Source organism: Venustampulla echinocandica (assembly GCF_003357145.1).
Source record: "Venustampulla echinocandica strain BP 5553 chromosome Unknown scaffold_11, whole genome shotgun sequence".
Taxonomy (NCBI): domain Eukaryota; kingdom Fungi; phylum Ascomycota; class Leotiomycetes; order Helotiales; family Pleuroascaceae; genus Venustampulla; species Venustampulla echinocandica.
The window spans coordinates 463,316-481,110 of NW_022474216.1; the positions used below are offsets into that span (position 1 = coordinate 463,316).

The 17,795-nt window shown below is 48.4% G+C and overlaps 5 protein-coding genes across 5 annotated transcripts; 2 read left to right on the top strand and 3 right to left on the bottom strand.

Moving 5' to 3' along the window:
- Positions 1-78: 78 nt before the first annotated feature.
- BP5553_09678 (NADPH-dependent diflavin oxidoreductase 1) lies at positions 79-2,575 on the top strand (the record flags this gene model as incomplete). The annotated part of the gene is made up of 4 exons (XM_032018301.1): positions 79-225; positions 313-488; positions 607-705; positions 826-2,575. The coding sequence occupies 4 exons, from the start codon at positions 79-81 to the stop codon at positions 2,573-2,575; spliced, it is 2,172 nt and encodes a 723-aa protein (XP_031865600.1).
- An 804-nt stretch (positions 2,576-3,379) lies between these two features.
- BP5553_09679 (uncharacterized protein) lies at positions 3,380-4,135 on the bottom strand (the record flags this gene model as incomplete). The annotated part of the gene is made up of 2 exons (XM_032018302.1): positions 3,380-3,866; positions 3,927-4,135. 2 exons carry the CDS (start codon positions 4,133-4,135, stop codon positions 3,380-3,382), a joined length of 696 nt encoding a protein of 231 aa, XP_031865601.1.
- A 2,198-nt stretch (positions 4,136-6,333) lies between these two features.
- Positions 6,334-10,157, bottom strand: BP5553_09680 (uncharacterized protein; the record flags this gene model as incomplete). The annotated part of the gene is made up of 9 exons (XM_032018303.1): positions 6,334-8,852; positions 8,903-8,923; positions 9,041-9,212; positions 9,274-9,502; positions 9,551-9,603; positions 9,651-9,710; positions 9,761-9,995; positions 10,047-10,105; positions 10,155-10,157. 9 exons carry the CDS (start codon positions 10,155-10,157, stop codon positions 6,334-6,336), a joined length of 3,351 nt encoding a protein of 1,116 aa, XP_031865602.1.
- A 1,112-nt stretch (positions 10,158-11,269) lies between these two features.
- On the bottom strand, positions 11,270-15,167 carry BP5553_09681 (uncharacterized protein; the record flags this gene model as incomplete). The annotated part of the gene is made up of 6 exons (XM_032018304.1): positions 11,270-13,833; positions 13,889-13,942; positions 14,160-14,331; positions 14,382-14,852; positions 14,933-15,047; positions 15,112-15,167. 6 exons carry the CDS (start codon positions 15,165-15,167, stop codon positions 11,270-11,272), a joined length of 3,432 nt encoding a protein of 1,143 aa, XP_031865603.1.
- A 1,138-nt stretch (positions 15,168-16,305) lies between these two features.
- On the top strand, positions 16,306-17,157 carry BP5553_09682 (uncharacterized protein; the record flags this gene model as incomplete). The annotated part of the gene is made up of 1 exon (XM_032018305.1): positions 16,306-17,157. One exon carries the CDS (start codon positions 16,306-16,308, stop codon positions 17,155-17,157), a length of 852 nt encoding a protein of 283 aa, XP_031865604.1.
- Positions 17,158-17,795: the final 638 nt, after the last annotated feature.

Here is a 17,795-nt window from a genome sequence, read left to right on the forward strand (position 1 = left end):
CACTTGACAACCCAAGACAACAAGGATCTCGGTCCCTCAAACTCAAACCTCAAACCCCCGGATGTCCTTGGACTCAACATGGCGGAGGATATCCACGCCAGAACAGCTCTTATCCTCTATGGATCCGAGACGGGAAACAGTCAGGACGTCGCCGGCGAGCTGGGCCGGATGGCGGAGAGATTGCACTTCGTAGCCAGGGTCAGCGAGATGGATGCTGTCGACCTTGTATGTCCACGATCTCCTTGATATTGATACCTTGATGCCCCTCGACTTCGTGACTTCTTTTCGCCTGTGCTCATCCAGGTGCAACAGAATGTGCTAGTGAAACACCGCGTGGTTATCTTCGCACTCTCGACCACGGGCCAAGGCGAATTCCCTAAAAATGCCCGGAAATTCTGGAAAAGTCTGCTCAGGAAGCGCCTTCCTCCAGGCTGTCTCGGTCACGTGCGCTTCACGACCTTTGGTCTCGGAGACAGCTCCTATCCGAAGTACGTAGAGTAGAAATTGCGCAGTTTTGTGTTGCGCTGCGTTGTGTTGCGCAGCATGGCGTAGTTGGCTGGGCTGTGAGACGCCGCCGTTCGGGATATCCGCTGATATATAGACCAGATATAACTGGGCTGCTCGGAAGCTTCATAAACGTCTGGAGCAGCTTGGAGCACAGGAGATCTATCCGCGTGGCGAGGCAGACGAGCAGCATGAAGAAGGGTACGTATTCTTTGCCATCCTCGTCCTTTGTTGCGCTCAAGCATGTTACCATCAGGAGAGCTCTATATGAGAGAAGACATAATGGGCCGTATATAAAGGTTCACGGCTGACCTGTCGCAGAATCGATGGAACCTTCTTGTCTTGGAAGGCTGACTTCCACAAACACCTGCTATCTTTATATCCATTGCCAGAGGGTGTAGAGCCCATTCCGCCGGAAGTGCTCCTGCCGCCTAAGTATACACTCCAACTCGTGGAAGGCTCGCCAGATTTCGATTCACTGGCCCTGGTAGAATCCGACCAAGAAACCGGCAAAAGCACGACGGCAGCGATGGCGGCGAAGTCGACGCAGGAACTTGGTATTTCTGTCGGCCAGGTGGGAGAGCTGGCTGCTTCCTCCACTTCCATCTCTCCATCCATCCACAACGAAAATTTATCAGACTCAACTGCGAACCCCGAGATCACGCTCAACATGGCGAACGTTCCACCTGTTGAATTCAGCATGCAGGCCGACCTGGCTGGTGAGGCCAAACCGCCCCCGCCGTTGAAGGAAGAGATCCCGCGCGATCTGGAACCAAGTGACGCGAATTCGCAGCTGCCGGATGACTATGTTCTTCCTATTCCGGATTCATTTCTTGCCAAGTTGGTTGGGAATAAACGCATCACGCCTGAGAGTCACTGGCAAGATGTCCGTGAACTTACAATTTCCATACCCAATGATACCAGCTACGATCCGGGCGATGTCCTGACTCTGTATCCCAAGAACTTCCCCGAAGATGTGCAGACCCTGATCGACCTCATGGATTGGAACGATGTTGCGGATATGCAGGTTACTTTTGAACCAGTACATCCCAAGTACTACGCTGCAGAGGACCTGACCAGCCTGGCTCCTGGCCTCCATCCCCTCGATCAAACGACGCTGAGAGAACTCTTACTTCACAACCTGGATATCACCGCTATTCCCAAGCGCTACTTCTTTGAACTCATCGCCCATCACACTGACGATCCGATGCACAAGGAACGACTGCAGGAATTCGCCAACCCGATCTTCATCGACGAGTTTTTTGATTACGCTACTCGCCCACGGCGAAGCATTCTCGAAGTGCTACAAGAGTTCAATACTGTTAAGCTGCCATGGAAATGGGCAACATCCATCTTCCCTGTAATTCGAGGCCGCCAATATAGTATCTCAAGCGGTGGGGCCCTCAAACGCCATTCGAAGTCAGGCGATACCAAAATGCAACTCCTCGTCGCCATTGTCAAATATCGCACTGTACTGAAGAAGGTCCGCCAAGGCCTCTGCTCTAGATACATCGCCTCCTTGCCGATAGGTACAACATTCACAGTATCTCTCACCTCGGGCACATTCAGCAATATTGTCAAGTACCATCCCCGTCTCCCTGTACTCCTCGTCGGCCCCGGAACGGGAGTTGCGCCTCTCCGATCGCTGATCTGGGAGCGGGCTGCTCTTAAGCAACTCAATAGCCGACGACCTGGTCAAAATATCAACGTTGGCGAAACACTCCTCTTTTATGGCGGTCGCAACCGAAATGCAGACTACTTCTATCACGACGAGTGGAATTCGATGGCCGATTCTCTGGGGCTCAAAGTCTTCACGGCATTCTCGCGGGACCAGAAGGAGAAGATCTACGTGCAGGATATTATTCGGAAGGAGAAGAAGGCAGTGTGGGATGTGATTGAGTGCAAGGCCGTAATCTTTGTCTGCGGTAGTTCGGGGAGTATGCCGAAGGCGGTCCGGGAGGCGATCATTGATGTTATGGCGGAGATGGGGCCTTTTGTGGATAGAGACGAGGCGGTTGAGCAGCTGAGGCTGATGGAGCTGAAGGGGTTTTATGTGCAGGAGACGTGGTGAGGTTGGGGAGATTATAGATGGATTTGGGCATTGCTATGGAGCTATGGATGAACGAAATGAAACGTTATGGGAGACATGGCATAGATAGTTATAGAAGGAGCTTCACGGCAACAATATTAGATGGTATTTCATTTTTCCTGGTCTATCTTGTCTTCCGCAGTGCTCGGCTTCTGAAACGACGACCGTGACTTGGCTTTTGGCTTTGAGCTGCCCGTCGAAGATCTACCGAGCTACCTCGGAGTCTAAGCTAAGTCGCCATAGGGTTTTCTTTTGTGATACTGTATGGGGATGGGGGGGAAATGCGGTTCTGGAATAAAGGGGTAGATAAGAGGTTGAGCAGGGAGAATGGTGTGCCTGATACGACCCAACTCTCGCGCATAATGTCGTGTGTAGCTGATTGATCAGGGGGGTTACTTAGAAAATATTCAAGGTACTGATTTATTCAATTTGTATCTCGAGCTCCACCGCAGGTAAGCCATCCTTCCCATCCGGGGTAGGCTATACTAATCCGTACAATATACTCCTATCGCATCCGAAACACCGTCGAAAACAAAGACACTCTAGCCATCCTTCCCTATTCTATACTGTACAGGGTAGGCTAATACCTAGGGAAGCGAGGCAATGTAACAAAAATACAATCAAAAAGGTAATAAGCCATCCTTCCCGTTGCCAGGGTAAGCTATACCGTGTATGGATGCACCGATCCAACTGCGCCATAAAACACTATAATAGCAACAAACTAAGAGAATGACCGTACCATCAAGGCAGCTTCAATCCATCCATAGCAGTTACATTAGCATCGAATTAGACGAGCTCAAAATCATCATCCCCATCAACGACAACCTTTGACTTATCCTTCACAGCATTCTGTCTGGGACTCCCCTTCTTCCGACCCTTAACAACCTCACCCTGCTCATCCAAAACTTCGTATTCGCCCTTGACAATCCGCTCTGTCTGCTCGCTGATCCATTTCTTCTCCGCCTTTTCGACAAGGCCGCCGAGAGCGACCGAGCTTGCCTTCCCCAATGGACTTGGGCCCGTGTTGTCGAAGCTGTAGAGGAAACCTTCGTCAACCCTGGTACGGATTGGAGGGCTTTTATTGTTCGTGTGGTGTGGGGCTAGTTCGAGGAGGGACTTGGAGAGGGAAGAGGTATGGATGTTGGGGTCAGTGACGGCGTCGACTTTGCGGTGGATGCGGGACTTGGTGTCGTGAGGTTGATAACCCCAGTCCATTGACTGGAATGATGGCTTTGACTTTTTGTATGCAGCTGCTGGCCTGTCGTAGTCTGGGCTGTAAAATGACCTCTTGTTAGTTTGATAGGAGAGAAAGGGGAGGTTGAGGGACACGTACAGCTGTGACGATTGCTTCTGGGGACGAAGCTTCCCTGGCTGGGATCTCTTGTCCGAAACTTCAACAAAGTTCAGGTGGATATCCTTGGGACGGCCACCATGGCTCCATTTCTCGACGCGATCCTTGTTCCGCTTGAACGGGCGGGATGCTGAGCGTATATCGCCGTGTTCCATAGGAGATGTTGGGGCGGCAGCTGAGGTGGCAGCCATGTTGATGTTTGGAGATGGGTCGCAAGAGGCGGGTAATGTAATGTAATCGATGAGGTAGGGGGGTTCGTAGTCGTTACGACAGAAAGGTATCAGATGATAGATGCAGGTCGGTAGTTCTGAGTTTCGGGTCGTCGTAATAATGAAGAAGCAAGGAGTGGCGGGCAAGAGTAGAACCCGAGGAAACGATGAAGTTTAGAAGAGGAGGAGTATGAGGATGTGGTGTGTATGTAAACGAAGGAGGTCGTAGCTGCAGGTGCGGGTGCGAGTTGTTGAACTATAAGTATGGGGATATGGGGTATGTCGTACTCGAGTACAGGATAAAAGGCCTTGCCGTGTGACTCCGCTAATCGAATAGAGGAGAAGCTGGGAGAGAAATAAGATTAACGATTAAAGCGCCTAACAAAGAGCCGTTGCTCCTCCGGGGAGTGAGTCAGATGAGGCTGAGGACAAAGAGGGTGAGACACCGAGAGATGGCGATATGGCAAGATAAGAGATAAGAGATAAGAGCTTGGCCGTTATCAGGATAGAAGGACCGTATCGGGAATATTGATATATCAAGTGATGTCAGAGTTGTAATAATGTAGTGTAAAGCGTGTTGATCTGCGAGAGATGACGAGGAGGGAAGAAGAGAAGAAGAGGAGGAGGGGAGAAGGGGGTTCTTAAGGTGTTGATTAGCATTGGTCTTATTCCCTTGGTCCCTTGGTACGAGTGCCGAGTATGAGGAGGAGGAGTCTCGCTCGCTCAGCTGGCGTGGCGTCATGTGAGAGAACATCCCGTCATGTTCCATCCGCATCAGTCAGCACCAACATCATCCACCACCACTCCTCAAACCAAACACCCAAACAAGGCGCAGCCAAGGGGACCAACAAAAGCAGCGTATCAAGGCCTCGTGTGCCTGCGAGCGGCTATCGTCATCGCCATCGGCATCGCCATCACCAGTCTGGAACCTGCACAGCATCACAAAAGGGGACCAGACCCGGGATCCTCGATCCTGAGACTTGCCAGCAGCCGAGGGTCATGTCTCCATTTTCTCCATTCTCCGTTTCCCCATTATTAGCCTTCATGCAGGGTCTCAAAGGGTCTTGTCTTGTGGGTCTCAGGGAGGAATAATAATAATGCGATGATGTACTGTACCTACGAGTACTGTGTACAGAGTTCGAAATCGGCTTCAGTTCTGAGTACTCATTCTGCTAGAGGGAGGATTCTCAGATGTCGGCGGATATGCTTCTCAACGAAACTCGAAGATACATTCCTTAGAATTGAGAGCTCTATCATACCGAGTCCTTATCAGTTCTATGACGTCTCTACAGTATGATCATCAGCTTATCAGGGTGCTACGGTTGCCGACTGCTACACATGGCGCAATAATATAACCCGGCTCGGTTTGTAGTCGGCTGGCAGCTGTGCCATCCTACCTCTAAATCTTCCAAGCATGTCTCCTGCACTTGTATTGTTTGCTCCTCGGCCCTTTCTATCCAGGGGATATTGGGCACAAACATTGGGTGGTTCGGTTTTACGATTGGCACCTCCTCAATAGCAAAATAATTATGGCCATTACCATGAACCGCGCAGTTATAGCATCTCAGGAAGAATTTCTCGCCTTCTTGGGTGGAGTTCTCACGTAGACCGCGTGGCAGAGACTGCTGTGCGACTACCGCGACAAGTTATTGATACCGCGAACAACCGAAGTCTTCAAGATCCATAATCTTCCGAGGTGTGTATGCGCGGGTTGTAAAGTTGGATGGCTTCTTGAATACCTTAGGTAGGACATGGTATCGTCCCAGTGCTGATGCTGCCCCTGAGTCCTTGGCCACGCAAATAGACCGGTCATGGTGAGAGTGCATCTTGTAACTTTGGGTTGAGTGGCGCACGAGCTATCAGCTACAAGTACTCCATAATCTTGCTTATGTCCTACATGACAATCAATATACAAAACTGTATTAACTCCATTGTTATGTCTCGGTCCCGCTCTTCCTCCGTAAACATATCTTCTAGTAGATCGGTCTGTAACATAGCCCGGATCTTCTGGATACTCTCTAACTGCTCTTCTGTAAGCTGCAACCCTGTCTCGCTCTTATCTCCCTACTCTGCTAGCACTTTCCACAGAGAGACTTAAAAGAGCTACTGTCTTCGGCCCTTAAAATGATTTTATTACGTCCCAACACTACCTCTATCCACCACGGCCCTCCGCCAAAAGTTCAAGTCCCTTTTCCTCGTCTCTTTTGTTGCTTGCTATCCAAATCCAAATCTTCTCCCGTCCTCTTGCGTATAGCGACAGACTTCCTTGGTTTGGCGGCCTCCAACTGCTTGAATTCCTTCTCGAGATAAGCTTTAAGTTCTGGGCACGTTTTCACCTCGCTGAGGATTTCTCTCATGTCCGGCTTAACATAGATTCCGTTTTTTATGAAACTTCTAACGAGTTTCATTTCAGTACACTGTTCCCATCCTTCGAAGATAAGATACCGTGCGGTCCGTAGGAATATTATTCGTTGGAGAATTTTGAGCAGCGGAGAAACACCATCTGACAGGCGTTGGTTTGGATCTGCCCCAAAGTCCAGCATAGTGGCGAGCATCAAGTACTCAGCCACGGACATCCTAGGGCCTTTGTGTACCAGCTCTAAGTCCAGTGCATATTGCCAGCTTGATATCCCATCGTATTCCTGGTTTGGCTGGGCCCCATGTGTTAGAAGCAATGCCAGTGCCTCTGGCGCATTGGGTATCCGACGCCTTATATACGAAACGAATTGCAGTAATAAGCACCCGTCTTGTCCCAGTAGCTTATATCTAGAACTTTCCAATTCTTCTTTCACGTACATATTTAACCCCATGAAAATAGAGATGGAAAACAAGTCCGCTGTAAAGGAAAATCTAGTCGAGGTATGCCAATTGGTGTTACTATTCCAACAAAACTCATATAATTTTGAGTGCCAATCTTTGCAGGCCAGGGTACAAATCCGATCGAGTTCTTTTAGAAACGGACTTTGCGACACACCCGTATTTCGTTCAGCCAAACGGCAGAGTTTGAAGTATTCCATAAGAAGACCATAAGCAAGATTCGGGAAACGGTTTCTGCCTATCTGGATTTTAAAACGGTGCCTGACGAAACAACATAGTTGTGAACGAGATTCCTCGCTAGCTTTCATTGTCCGGAACAGTTGATCTGGGGGCAACATCTTCAGTATGGTGAGAGCAGCAGCCATGAGTCCTACGGAAACTGGCCTAGTGAGAGCATGTTCTGTTTTAGCTTGGATAGAGGCCATAAATCCCTGGCTCGTAATGTATTTTTGAACTGTCAGATGTAGAAATTCCACCGTATTCTTCATTGACCGAGACAAAGGCCCCGAAAATTGCCAACTTCCTGTTCGGGTAGTGCGTGATGTGTATCCTCGAGTCTCAGGGTCATCTGAACGCCCCTTCCTTTGGCTTTCCTGGACGTACAATAGACCGCTGCAACGCACCTTCCTTTGACTTTCCCGGACATACAATAGACCTCTGCAACGGCTTTTAATCCGCCGTTCTACCAGCTCACAATAAGCTTGAAATTTGCAGTGGGCATCTTCCGTGTGATGCATTAACTGGCTCAATGACTCTTTTGGGTCTCGAGTAGCCAAGGCGAATTCGAGAAGAGTGAAAGATCCGTACCGATCAGGACATACATCGTCAAGGAGGTCCTGATCTATCGGTGTATAATCCGACTGGACTATATTGATGTAATTGATTGTATCATGGATAAATTTGGATGGTATTTGTTGAACAATACGGGCGTATAATTTCTCCAAGTCCGAAGGAAGTGACTCAAGACGCTCCATGAGTTCTTCTCTGGTATCGCCTTCTTCAAGTCCAATGATGAGATTGTCGACGACAATTTGGACCCATAGGAACACTCCGCCAGCTTTTTTAATAATGCTCTGACGAATGTCATATTCCTGGAGGTTCCGGTCTAAATGATAATCTTCCAATAAGTTCCAAGGCCCAGTCAACTTGGTTATAACGTACTCGGAGATATCCTCAGCGGTCCATTCGTGAATTCTGCATCTGGGGTAAGACTCAAGCGCTGGCTCAATCTCTGGTAGAGAGCGGCTTGCAAGGCACAGTCTGACAGCGAGCTTGGTATTCCTGGATGACTCCACTAATTTGGTCAGGAACTGAACCTGACTGCGATTTTCACCAGAGCATTCATCGAGACCATCCAAAAAAAAGATAATATTTCCAGAAACGGTTGGATGTTTGGCTATTGCCAACAAAGCTTGCTGTAAATGTTGCTCCTCGAGGGCAAAATTATCTTCGAAATCTTCAGATGTTAGAGACCCAGGTTGCCTATTGGTTGGTTTTCGAAGCAACTGGAGCACCAAAGAGGCAAGTCCTTCGAAAGAAGTAATAATCTGGCTCAAGAAGCTTGCTAGGAAACTTCTAAAAGTTTGTTCTCGACTTTCGCCTAGCTCGTGGAAGAAGTAGCCCATGACAGCGGGCTTTATTTGACCTGTAGGCGAAGAAAGATGCTTCAAGGACTCGGCATACATATATTTCATCAGGGTGGACTTTCCACTCCCAGGGAGTCCAGTGATCCAATAAATTGGCATGTCGGACTTCAGCCAGTCCACAAAGCCTGGGCCATCAACAGAGAAATCCCAAATCCACTGAAAGCTGTCCGCGTGCCTGTCGGAGATTTTTTCCTGGCGTGGATTGGATCCAATAGATACCAACTTATCGAGAAGATCTAATATATTGTTTAGAAACAGCCAATGTGGGAGAGATAATGATACTAACTTCTCACTTCTCTAGTATCAGCTGTAATTATAGTTAGACTAGTCTACCACGATTACAACTCAAAGGAGGGTCTTGCAGAGAATACATTGGATTCGTGACCTGCATACATATAAAACTATGGGAATAGACCAAGCTCACCGGGGCGTTGTTCACATAGATCGGCAATGTTTTCCTCCACGAAGAAGTAGTTATTCATGTCAGCTTTGACACTGGGGTTGAACCGACACATGCTGCTATGGTCTGCGTTCAGCCTGACTTGATTCTCGCGATCCCCCCCAAGGTGAAGCACAGCAGATTCTCGGGGAACAATCTATATCCGAAGATTAGCACATATGAGAGGGTTATAAAAGCAAATATCAAGGCGCACTTACAGAACCAATTCCTTCATAGAAAGACAAGAAGCGATACTGTTCAAGTTGATGCCTCCAGTTCTCATGGAGCACATCAGAGAACAGGGACCCTCTTTTTAAACCTTCCATAATATCATTCGATACTCTCCATGGCATAGATTGGGCAACTGATACACACGATTTCGCGAATTTAACCTTCAAGTCGTCCGATGGCCCAGCATGAGGTGTACCGAAGAATACCACCGCAAATCTATCGCTTCTGAGTTCAAATAAACTAGATTATTAGGGACTAACTCACGTGGCATCCTTAATACTCTTGTACTTGGGATTGTTTTGTGCATTGACTAACGCCTAGAACGAGTTTAGGAATCGGGAAACCCAGCAGGTGAGAGACTGACCTGCTTGATGAGTATGCCGCCAAGACTGTGACCCATCATGATCAAGGGTCGCTCTGGTTCCTGGCTAGTCGTCAATATTTAATGTGGCCAAAGGGATGATGAGAGCTAACCCCCCGTCTCTTTAGTCGCAAGCATTCTAGTAGGGAATTTGCTTGGTGTACGAATCGTTCCTTGTCTGTCCCAAATGCAGGACTAGACTCATAGGCGTAGAGTAGTATTCTTGCATTTGGTTGAGAAAGTGGCAACGAGTCTCGGAGCCAAAGATGTCTACTCTCTGGGTCTTCCCAAGTGGCGGTCGCATGGTCACTGGAGTTCCACGGATTCAAGCCGTGGACTGCAACGATGCTATTGAGATTCAGTCAGCCTACACCAGGGAGATGAACCTCTCAATCTTACTCGATAGACGGGCGAGCATTCCCATTTTCGCCCTTTCCAGGATACAACTCTTCGATAGACTACATGATTAGCACCAAAAATCATACTATCTCTCGACTTGGCACTTACCATTGGGAATCCCTAGCCCTGAAATTTAGTAAAGGCACCCTCAAATTAGAAACAGAGACCACGTGAAATGTAGAGCGTGTGGGGTTGACCTTAAACAAGAATTAGTACTGGTTTGAAATATGCTTGGTGGTGGTTGATATTTATGAGCGACATTCCCCAAGGCTCGGCCAGCACGGAGTAACCAACAGAGGCGCAGCTGAACATGAACAGTTTCAAGTTTGTTTTTTCAGTGCCCATTATATGCAGTGGAACATGTAGTCGACATGGATACTAAGCCACGATTTCCTATTTAGGCAGAGCAATTGAAGATTGAATCACAGCCGGGAATCTTTGGGTCACAGCCCCAAAACACCTGCGAAGCACCTCCGGTTGATTAATACCTAAACTCTGGAACTGCATCCTTCGAAGTACAGGTAAGAATACCTACCTTCCTTAGCTGGTTTCTTGACAACCAGGGCGGGTTCACGTGATAGCAAGAAATACTTTGTACAACCGACAACTATAAAAGAGCTACCCAGAGTAGTGATGGAGCTTCTAGAGTTATGATAAAGCTGCCTAGAGCTGTGAACAGAGCTGGAGCTCAGGCTGCGCCCGACACGTGTGCGCGTATAGCCTCGGGGACTACCTAGGTACCTATGCACATGACACATCAAGTGACCTCCCTGAGGCACATATGGCGTACACCCCAATAACCCTGATTTCGGCATCGCCGAAACTCAACAATGGCTAAGGCCCTAATTCCAACACATACCTTCACTTTACCTTCTCCTCACCTATCCTTACCTATCCTCACTCATACTTACCCATACTTACCCACCTCTCACCTAAATCTCCCTACCTCTTCGCCTGCTCACTTCTGCTCATCTTACCCTCAGCAACTCAACCCACGTCATCCTTAGTATAGTACTGGAGCTATAGCTATCTTAATAAGTCGACCAAGCCGGTGAAAAAAAACCCTTTTAAAATAGCTCCCTCAAAATGTTGAAGTGGAACGTGATGGTTTCAGTCACTGTCAACCAACACCAGTAAGAGTGAAAGACGCCCAACAAGCATGAGAATACTGTTTGGAGACTGGAAAAGGGCATGGATCAAATAGACAGCGGAAGTGCGCGGCTCTATTCGTTTTGTCCTTTGGAAATCCGCAAGAAGCGCAGAAAGGGATCTCTTTTCCTAGGTTTCCTCCCCTCGACATTTTCAAGAAGCTCTTCATTAAGACTCCTTCGCGGACTACTAGCCCCATCTATGCTTTTCGGGCTTGTTTCTGCGATTGCCGTGGCCGAATTTGGCTCAAAAAGAGACTGCTGATATTCGAGTTTCTTTCCTGCCTTTCGCACTCGCAGCATTTGTGCCTGTTGTTCCTCGAATTCTTCAGCTACAGTGGTCTCGAAAGCAGACTGCCCATCTTCGAGCCTCTGACCCAGTGGTATTATTCGTTCCTTTTGCGTGTGTCGCTCCTTGAGATGATCGAGCAGCGGCGCAGTCTCCGGATTACCTGAGCACATGTCCGTGACTATTTCTAGGGCTGTAGATACTTCGCCTTCAAGCTCAATGCGGGAGTCTGGATCGGAACCATATTTGGTTAATACGGACAATAGTTTGTAGTCAAAGCTTGTTGATTTTAATAAATGAGTCCTGGATCGATACCAAGCACTCATCAGAGCTAGCTGCCAGGGTGAATGCGGTAGAGGCGGGGTGACATCGAACCTTGAGTTTGGATTGGCACCCATCTGAAGCAAGAGAAATATAAAGTTAATGTGCTGCACCGCCTGAGGGTCTGCCCCCGGGTCATCAGGTATGCGGGATATTGACAGGTGAAGTAGTCCTGCAAGGTTGTCACTGACTGACCCTTTACGGCTCTGAAGGACTTGGGTTGCGTACAAGTATGCCTGAGCAGAGACTGTAAGGGACAACATCGTGTCTCCTGTAAAAACTCGCCCAAAATTTCGCTCGTGTCGGATCCGGAATTGAGTCCAGTGGGCCTCATTAGTATTCTCGGTGAACAAACATTCTGAAGTCTCAAAAAGATGAAGCAAGAATCTTTTCACAGTAGTCTCGCTCAGGAATTCGTCAAGCTCGTTCAATGTTGTGGTCTGAGGTTTGGCAACTGTTCGCTCTGCTTGACTGGCATGATACACGCAGAGATCGATATTGCCCCACAGTTCGTACTGACGGTACTTATCGAAACATGCACGGACTTGCCCAAGATAAGTCCGAACAAGCCATACTTCAGCATCGAACGCAAGGCTCTGCGTCAACTGGCAGATTTTCGACCAAGTGTACGACTTGAAGAGATACTCCTTGACAGTCAGATGCAAGAAATGAACCCTCGATCTAAAGAGCTCATTGATGGATTTGGTCCTTCCAACCGAGATGCTTTCAACCCCGCTCGTCAAATTTTCTGTTTCGTTTGTGATCTTTTCGATACGTTGCTGGGTAGTTGGTTGTATGCCGGTGGGAGTTACATGTCGCACATCACCTGCCTCCTTAACTTCTCTGAACCTAATTTCAAGCAGTCCAGCACAACGACTTCTCAATCTTGCATCGACTTGACTACATCTATGAATGAGTTCTTCAAGACTCAAATTCTCGGTAGGATTTGTCGTTGGCGGGCGATCCTCATCAGCAGACCAAAATGAGAGTGTTGGTAACGGTTCCTGAGCTGCCTGTGCGATTTGAAAGTAGCGGGAGGCTTGTACTAGATATCGTGGAGGGATTTTCTCTAACATGCGTGTGTAGAGCGGTTCCAACTCGGCCGGGAATTCTTCGAGTCGCCGCCTGAGGTCCTCCATGCTATCTTCATTGCGGAGGCCTTCCAACAAAGAATCAACAACGATCCTGACCCACAGGAAGACACCCGAAGCCTTTTGCACAATGTCTTCAACTAATTGTTTGGCATTCTTCGGATCCGTGCCTCGGAGGTAAATCATTTGTCTGGTGTTCTGGAACATGCTTGAGACATAGAGTTGGATGTCTCCGAGTGTAAGCTCCTGAAGCTTGATCGTTGGCAGTTTCTCAAATGCTTCCTCAAATTCGTTCAATGGCCGGCTAGACAAACAGAGCTTGATATCCGGGCTCTCCCGTTCCCATGTAAGAGCGGCAGCTTTGAGCACGTCTGCCAGATCGACCTTATTACCACTGTACTCATCCAATCCATCGATCAAAAGGAATAATTTCAGGTCTGGCGACGTATAAGAAAGTAGTTTCTGAAAGACCTGCAGCAAGTCCTTCCGCGTCCAATCTATGCTGTGCTGCCTTGAACGTATCCCTTTCCATTCTGTATAAACGGTGTGCCAGAGGAGCGGAAATAAGGTTGGAATCAGATCACTAGCTTGGCTCGCGACCTGGTAAATAATAGACCTCAATAAACCTTCGTAAGACTTTTGGATCTCGGTCCCTCGGTCATGGAAAAAGAAGCTAGCCACAACATGCCGAGCTTGAGGAGCGGACCGCTTCAAGTAAAGGCGAAGCCTTGGATCAGAAAGAATAAACTTCATCAGCGTCGACTTTCCTGAGGCAGCCTTGCCATTAACCCAGAAGATGCCGCTTCCGTGATTTAACCAACTAAGAAGCCCTCCAGTTTCTGAATTGTTGTAGACCCATTCAAATGTTTTCTTGAAGGCTGCTGCAATCTCCTCTTCTCGATCATTTATTCCTGGGAATGAGAGAGAGGACAGTATTACTATATGGCTGCTTAACACGGCTTCAGAAGGTCCACAATCACGATAATAACTTACTGTTTTTCGCTCCGTTAACAATCATAAGGTCACTCGATGTTTGAGCACGGTCATCTGCAGGAATACATAGTCAGAAAATATGTATACTAGAGACTAACAACGCCGAAAACAACACATTGCTATCTCGAGGCTTCTTGAAATTCCTGGATTTTAGACTCGAGGGACAATTTTCCACCCAAGGGCATGCCAGGCTTCGCCTCAATCGCTTGAGAACTCCGTGCGCCACTTCCTGAACCAATTCTTGCTGAACCAATTGGACCAAGGGACATACTTGAGGTCTGGGCATCTTGTGCTTTGTCGAGTAGATCTAGAATATAGTCTGAAGTCCGCTGATATCCAATATCATTCCTATCGGAGTACTTGCACATTTCCGAATGGTCTTTGGGAATACTGGCTGTTTTCACGCGAAAGCCATCGATGCAAGCCGAGCGTTCAGGAACGATCTGTGGAAACGTCAGTTCGTGTCTATTCAAGATAACTGATTGCAGCTTACCATACCGACAGCCATCGGCTTCTCCTCGAACAGACATGCCAACTGCAATCGTTCGCTGATAGATGCGAATGACCTTCGTTGCCTTTCTAGGACATCAGAATCCTCCTCGAGAGTTCTCAGAAGAACTTTATTTGGCTGGCGCAAGGTAGCCTTCGCGATCCTTCCCACGATTTCGGCGAGCCCAGCTTTATCGCTTCCTCGATGAGGGGTGCCTATGAATACGACCCCTATTGTATCTTTATATACCGCTCCCAGTCGCAGATCCTGTCCATTGTTCAAATATTCCGAAGACCTGATTAAAGCCTCCTTGATGACAAGCCCTCCAAGGCTGTGGCCAACAAAAATTAGAGGCCGAGAAGGCGTCCTTCTTCGTAGGCGTGCGACATCGGACAGAAGGTTTTCGGCGTGGCCAAAGATGCTATTTTGGCTCGAGAACTCGTTGAGATAAGCCACGCCAGAATCGTAGCCCCACTGGCAGGCGTCAGCACGGACTCACGAGGTTGTGAAAGTAAAGTGTGCGGGGATGCGGTATGGATTTCATCAAGGCATACCGTTGCGATTCTAGCATTCTCCGCATCCTCATTCAGTAGATCTCTGGGCCAGCAGACCTTGGAGCTGGTCCAAGTAGCAAGCGCGTCTCCTCGCAAGCCATGGACAAAAATTACACTGATCAATTCCTTAGCATGCGTTGTGTGCCATTTCACAAGGTGACAAGGCTGGGTAAACGTACTCGGCGACCACTGGGCTTGAACCTTCTGAGAGGACGTGAAGTCCTTGTACCGACATACTATATGTGAAGGAGGAGATGCCTGAACAGCAGAGAGACTGCCACTGACAAGTTGTAGGAACTCTGGACAAAATGATAGAAAACGAGGCTGTCTTCACACAAATCTCAGGTGGTGGCTGTGCTCTAACCGAAGTGCCAAACAGACCGGACGGGGGCAGATGGCCTTTATCCTCGTCACATTGTGTGCTTGTGTACCAGAATCAATCAACTCTTTCTACCTATTCAGTGCCTCCCAAAAACACCGACACATATGTATAGGTACCTAGGTACCTTTAAAAGTCGGACCCTCTCTTCTCCTCTCTTCAGCTTAATATCTTTAAACCAGGGCAGTTTTCGCAAAGCCGCCGTTAGAGGCACTACTACCTACATTTAACAACTCTACCCCGCCATTTGTGGATGCTAGCATTGCCGTCGTGTTCACCTGCATGGCATTTGACCTGGTTGAGACCGTCAAGGCCCTCGCCACCCAGGACTTCATAATAGATGGGTTTTCGCAACTCTAGTGGTAGGTATTAGAAGCGCTGCGAGTGCTACTGGCTATTAATGACGCCAGCAGTACTCGAGTACTATTTTCTCCCGGTGATGGTAGTCCTGGACTGAACCAGCCATACTGTAATAGACCCGAAAACGTACCAAAGTTACCCCAGTCATGCCATACGGCATTGGTAGTACCCTGTTAAGGAGGGAAGGAGCGAGAAAGTGCGAAGTCAAAGTGTATGGTATTAGTGGAGGGAAAGGGAGTTGAGAAGGTTTACGAAATTGTTGCGCGAAGGTAGCCGGGCGCGACAGAACACTTCAAATTGCGGCGTGTGTCTACGTTATACTCCGTAGAGCCACCGTAGGACTTGGAGCCTGGGAGCATCAAGTTGCATCCCAGCTCCCCCTAGGCATCCAGCCATGTCACAAGTTCACAACCAACAAATCTTCATTTACCCTTCAACCTCCATCTGGATCCTTAACGTCGCCATCATGTAGAGCATTATCGCTTTCAATTCCGACCTTCCGGTGTCCTTAAACACTACCCCAAAGCAGGTTGCTGTTGCGAAAAGGCTAGCTCAGTCGCACCTCAACCTGCGAGCTATAAAGGCTCGAGACGTGGCCGTCCAAGGTTTCTTCAGTAAGACTCTCATGGTGACGATGGCATCTAAAGAGAGGGTCATCATACAGCTTCGAACCGAACCCCTCGACGTGGAGATCTTTCAACATGCCCGTCGGGCGCTGGGGGATGTCGTTCCCGACATTGCGAAAATCGCAGACGAGGCTCTGGAGAGCGAGGGGATCTGGCCATATTATATGACGTTCATGCCAGGCGAGACCTGGCGGAGAAGTCGCGCGTTCGACAGCCCTGTTCTGACCACCAAGTTCGCCAAATCTCTAGGCGGAATACTTTCACGTGGCTTTGTCTCCTATGACGATGGTGCTGTAGTAGATACCGCTATCAAGGTCCAGTTGAAACGGCTACAAGCAGCAATGAACAACGAGTCTAACGAAGAACGGGCTGATCAAATCAAGCCATTTAGAGGCGATATTCAGCGCATGCTCGACAGCGCAGATCGGCTCAAAGTACTTCCACTTTTTATTTCGCACGCCGACCTCAACCACATGAACATTTTAATTTCTGAGACTAGCGAGGTGTCGGGAATCGTCGATTGGGAACTCTCATCCGACCTTCCATTCGGCATGGGTTGCTACAGGGTACACGATCTTGTGGGGAGATACAGGCATGGCGAGTTTCGCATGCTGGAGGGATTTGAGGATGGCGAGCGGGGCTTTTGGGAGGCTGTTTTTGAGGGCCTTCCAATGGATATCCGACGAGTGCTAGATGCGAACTTAAACGCAGTTCAGTTCGCCGTCCATGTTGGGACTCTCTTGGGAACTCTTGACCTCCAGGGAGATCACTTCAACCATGCCGCACTAAAAGCACTTCCCAAGTTCCTTAGCTACCGAATCCCTGCTCTAAGGGGCCAAGATCCGCCATATGCGAAGTAAGTCATGGCGAAATTCGAAAGCCACAGGCAGCGATGGCCAGTCGCAAAATTGATTAATCGAAATACGGAAGTGGAGAGAGTCGATTGGCATGGAACTCCAAATCCGTGCTGGAAAGCGTCAGCTAGCAAGCAGTCTTTGCCACATAGACACCAGAAACGCGTATGCTGCGAAGGCAAGTAGCTAAAGTCGAGAATGCTCAATGTCGTTGTTTATGTCCGAGGTTTCGTGGATGATTCCGGAGACTGATGCTGGCACTCAAATGTGTTTCTATCATCACGCCCCCCTCTCCAATTTATTAAGATCCATTTGCTCTTAACGTCATGGTCGTTTTTTGCTCTCCGAATTTTCTGATATTCGGTGAGGAACGGCTCAAGCTGGGTTCTAGTTCTAATACCAACAGTTAAGCGATCTATTTTGGTCCGGTCGCGAGTATCTTGGGCTTATGAATAGCCAAACTAATCACTGATATTAGTGACTTCCAAGTGGTCGTTTGCTAGCACCCGGCTATAAATTTGTTGGTGTTGAAGCTCAGCATCTTCCACGCAATTCTTGCTTTTAGGTTGACGAGGATTACGGCCCAGGTGATAAAGGAAATGAGTTCAGCTATATGAAGGTATAGAGCCAGGTAATCAAGGATT